The sequence below is a fragment of the Stigmatopora nigra genome, chromosome 3, assembly GCF_051989575.1.
Source record: "Stigmatopora nigra isolate UIUO_SnigA chromosome 3, RoL_Snig_1.1, whole genome shotgun sequence".
Lineage (NCBI taxonomy): Eukaryota > Metazoa > Chordata > Actinopteri > Syngnathiformes > Syngnathidae > Stigmatopora > Stigmatopora nigra.
The window spans coordinates 9,200,300-9,205,241 of NC_135510.1; the positions used below are offsets into that span (position 1 = coordinate 9,200,300).

Here is a 4,942-nt window from a genome sequence, read left to right on the forward strand (position 1 = left end):
TAGTTTTGAAAACGTCAGTCCATAACGCTGTTGACTGACTTCTCACTACAATTCCCAGGGCTACGCCCTTCGTGCGAGTTAGCGATTGGTCGAGCACATTTCAAACTCAACGCCTGCACGCCTTATATGGTCAACGTACACTCGCGCGCTTCATTCGGGCTTTTTATGCTAATCATATTTTAATAGCCAGCTGTATGCAGTCGTAGTAATGAGCATGCGCAGTGCGTAACAAGAAAACGGCCAAGATTCAAAGTTTTTCATCGGTAAGTCTCTGTTTATTTCTCCTACGTCACATTGACATATGCGAAATGGTGCCAATTTATTTGAAGTCATCGGAACCGGTCATGTTGTTTAATGTCGACTTTGAAGTTGTCGTCGGTAGTCGCGAGTCGGCTGCACAAAGAGCCGCCGACAATGGAAGTGAATGGCAGCATGGCGTGGTGCGGGGAGCGGGCTAGCCCGCATGCTAACGGCTAACAACAATGAGCCATATTTGGCGCTCAAGCGGGCAAAAGTTTGGATTTAAAGGGAACGCCGTTTTCCACGCCACCGTTCGCCTTTTCAACAACACGTTCAACTCAAACGAATTGCACGAGTGGAAATAAAGTTAAAAGCAAGCGTTTCCCCAAATCCCCCCGGGTAGCTTTTTGTTTCTCCGACGGTCGCGAGCTGCTGTCCTGCCAGCCACTCGCTCGTCGAACGGCACCTCAAGAGTTCATAATCGCACTTTTTCTTGCACTAGAACGTGGCGTATGAACGGCAGCTTGTGGACGCTCGGTCGGTGTCAGTCGATTTACATTCCGTTATAGTTTATTTTTAAAAGTCACGTTTGATTTCCTGTAAAACCTCCAGTTGAGGCGTTCCATCATTTTTAAATCGGCTAGGATGCGTCCGATATCCGATCAATCGTGCTTTTCTTTTCATTAAAACACTTTGTAAGACTCACGTGCTGTTTACCAAAAAATAATAAATAATACATAAAAAAGATTCTTAGGTCTGAGAACGTGTGGACCGCGAGGGGACCGCCCCCCTTCACAATGGTGGAGTGCTGCACACGATCTGCTCATCTTTCATTCTGCGTTCCTCGTCCAGGTTCTTTTTACCTGTGTACTGCGCTCCAGAAGAAGGAATACATTATGTTTGGCTTTCACAAGTCAAAGATTTACCGGAGTAACGACGGCTGCTGCATCTGCAAGACCAAGTCATCCAGCTCGCGTTTCACGGACAGCAGTCGATATGAAGAGACGTTCCGGCTCTGTTTTGGGTAAAGATCATGTCACATTTGAGCTCGCAGTCTCGTTTTCTGTTGCTTTTGGATGCTTTGACACAAAAAGTCACTCCGAGAGTTTAATTTCAGTGTTTAAAATTGAACTTTTTTTTTTGTCTCTGACCCTTTCAATGAAGAACTTTTTATTTTTTTGTTCTTAAATGTTTTTATTACATTCATTTAAGAAGTTAATGCCAACATGTATGTACTAGATAGCCTATACTCGGGTGAAAGTTCTTTATTTGCACATCCAATTATTGAAAAGCATCACTGTCTGCATATCAATAGGTTGTCAGAGGACCGTGTTGGAGACATCTGCAATGCTTGTGTGTTGTTGGTGAAGAGGTGGAAGAAACTGCCCAATGGATCCAAGAAGAACTGGAACCATGTAAGTCACATTTGCCCTCTTATACATCAAATGAATTGTCTTCATTTGACTCACGGCATTTGAAAACATGCTTCCGTCCATTGTGCTCCTCCATGAAGTCTAATTGGCAGTTGTTGCACTTAAGTACTTCTGAAATATTGAGTTGAGGTATGACATGGGTTTGCAGGTGGTGGATGCCAGAGCCGGACCGGGCTTCAAGGTCACAAAACCCAAGAAGATTAAGAACAGCGATGGAAAGAAGAAAAGCAAACTGAAGAGGCTTCACAAGTTAAAGAGGCAAAGTGAGTCTAGAAACGCACAGTCTTGGTGATTGCGATATTTAACCCCCCCCAAAAAAGAAGCATTGTCGTCAATGGCAGTAAAAAAAAAAAAACATACACAATCGTGTGTCGTGTGACAAAATGTTTTTGCTTTTATCTCCCAAGCAGACTCAGACGCTCACAGCACGACGTCCAGCGTGTCTCCAGCCCAGTCGCCCAGTTACAGCAATATGTCAGACGACGGCTCCGACATCGAATCGAAACAAAGGCGCTCGGCGCCCTCCGCTTTTTCTTTCTTGGACCGCTCCTACTGGAAAAGGTAGGAAAGGAGTGGGCTGAATGACAACCATGCCTGTTGAAATCAATTGGACATCTATAGCCATCAATGGCATGCAATAAGTTAAATTCTTATTGGAGGGAGGTCGACTTTAGTCTGTTTTGATTAACTTACAAAATAACAAAAAATGTACAGTAATTGTTATTAATATTAATCTAAAATACTATGCTCGTTGCTTTTTGTTTTCTAAATTGGAAGATGCTGTGACAATGGTTGAGTTTTAAAAATCTTCTTCTCATGTATTCTTATGACATAGTGCCCTCTAGTGGTTAGACTTGCCTATTGCTCTAAACTACGATACTCCAAGCACATCAGTATTCAAAAGTGCATTTTTTCAGGCAAAAGATTTGCTGCGGAATCGTGTACAAGGGCCGCTTCGGTGAGGTGATCATCGACCCGCGCATCTTCAAGCCCTGCTGCAATTCCAAAACGCAGACGACTCCCTCACTCCTGCCGGAAACGCAACCGCAACAACTCCCAGAGGAAAGAAAGCTGGTGATGGCTCTCGTTTAAACCTTGTGCAGGTCACTTGAAGCACTCACCTGGAATTTGTCTCCAGTGGCAGACTTCCCTTTTCCACTCTCTTAAGATCATTTGATTAGATGAATTTTCCCTCCTTCCTATAGAGGTATTATTATTAATTTTTGCATAGTTTTTTTTTATACAAAAAGCCCAAAAAAGACAAAAAAAATATGTTTCAAGGCATTAGTTCTATTTATAGAATGATGAGGAAAAATTCAGTTAAATTTTATTTTGATGATATACTTTTGTTTTGTGTACATATGTTGCCACTTTCATACATATCAAAACTGTTCTATTTTTTCATGAGTTGCATTTGAAGAAGAAGAAAAAACACCAGCTATTTCCAATACCAGCTTTTATTTTCCTGTCTGTGGAAATTATTCCTCAACAGGATGCTGCAAACTTTTACACTGTTGTCCGATTCACTTTTTATTTTAATAGAGAACTCACAAGTGTGGCACCTAATGACAAGCAGGGGGCAAATTAGATTCTAATATTTTTCTAGAAAGAAATTGTGATGTTACACAAGATTGAAAGCTTTTTTTTTAATAACTTGGAGCACATTGTGATTAGAAGATGCATGCAGTATGTTTTTCTGCCTTTTGTGGTCGGTTGAACAAATTGTGTATTTATTTCTTTTGTACAGGCACCAATGAAATTACATTTTTTTTGTAAATATACAAATGTTCCACAAAATCCATTTTTGTTTACAAGAGCGAGAGACCAGCTTTTATGCTAACAGACTTTATATATCCTAAAACATCATTCCATGCTCACATATATTTTAATTTGGTACAATGTTCAGGTAAATGTTTCTTTGAAATGGCGTACAATATTATTTTTCTCCCTGTCAACCGTCAAAAGCTATGCAGATGTTTTGAATGTGCGCCATTCTGTCACTTTCCTGTTTGAAAGTGATCAAGTGACCTTAACGTGGTCCTTGATCAACCAAACCGATGATCAATTATCCATTGTCACTGTCCCAAATATGTCTAATGTTCTCGATGATGCTCAGGTTGCACTGCGATAGCCACGGCATGCAGTCTCCGCTCCCGTTTAACAAGAAATAACAAAAAATGTTTTTGTATTTTTGTAAACCATCAGAAGTGAGCTTTTTGAGGCGGCAGGGTTTTTTATTTTCTTAAGGTTCTCATTGTGAAAGGAGAATGTTTGTCTCCTTTTTAATCTGCTTGATGAGCTTTTTTGGCAGGTGCATTTTTCAAAGTGAGATGTGCCTTAATGAATTACCTGACCTTGTCTTCTAATGTAATTTATATTTATTTATTGCATTTTTTTTAAATGAGATAGCTGGTGGAGAGCGTTTTTCCAAATGTTTTTGCGCACTTCCCTTTAACATGCAAGCTTACAATGTTTTTGGTTGTTGTCCGGTTTTTTATGTATACTGTACCACCACGTAGAGCTGTACTGTATGTAATATGATGAAATAAAATTAAACGGTGTCATTGAGATGTTTGTTTGTTCACCGCTAGAGAGAGCTAAATAGCCATTACGAATCCTATGTCAAATTTCCATCATTCGAAAGGGCTGTGGTAATTGCAGTTTTTGTAAAGAATGGAGTTTGTTTCCTCGGCATTTCTTAACATTACATTTAACTGGCTTTATTGAACCACAGTTAGTCTAAAATTGACTTTAAAAAACTCCCAGGTGCATGCTCGTTGACTCATTATAACCAATGTGTTGTCAATGACAGTGAATGAATTGAATAGAAAAAAGTAGGTAAAGACAAGGAGAAAAGCTTTAAAACATAATTATTGCTCGTGTCAGGTTTGCTCAAAATTTCAGGTCGCAATAGACAAAACCTGTGTTGCTAAGCAACCTCGTTGTTAGGTCATCTTTAGTCTTACAATATTTCAACTTGTAGCTAAATTCGATAGCTAGCTTTAAAACTACAACACTAGCCATACCTAAATGTTAGCGTTTCTCGTCAAGTTGTTTATTATTGCTGCGTTTATGAAGCACGCTAAACGTTTAAAACAGCTCTAAAGAAAACCCTTGCACGTTCACGGGTCGCCACAAAATTTCAAAATTAAAGCTCTTTCTCTTGTACGTAAAAGGTTGCTTTTATTTGGGACACATTAACTTCCGGTTCTAAACTCGCTATCACTCTAACTTGACGCTGCGCCTCTTCAAAACCCCTTCCCTCTCTC

At 40.0% G+C, this 4,942-nt stretch overlaps 1 protein-coding gene across 2 annotated transcripts; it reads left to right on the forward strand.

Annotated features, from left to right (window-relative positions):
• The first annotated feature begins 122 nt into the window (after nt 1–122).
• Nucleotides 123–4,241, forward strand: sinhcafl (SIN3-HDAC complex associated factor, like). 2 transcript variants are annotated; one of them, XM_077714117.1, is made up of 6 exons: nt 123–263; nt 1,093–1,264; nt 1,556–1,655; nt 1,822–1,936; nt 2,081–2,234; nt 2,591–4,241. In XM_077714117.1, exons 2-6 carry the CDS (start codon nt 1,137–1,139, stop codon nt 2,763–2,765), a joined length of 672 nt encoding a protein of 223 aa, XP_077570243.1. In that variant the 5' UTR covers nt 123–263; nt 1,093–1,136; the 3' UTR covers nt 2,766–4,241. The 2 variants fall into 2 exon arrangements, with proteins under 2 accessions (XP_077570243.1, XP_077570244.1); XM_077714118.1 differs by having other exon boundaries at nt 2,084–2,234.
• Nucleotides 4,242–4,942: the final 701 nt, after the last annotated feature.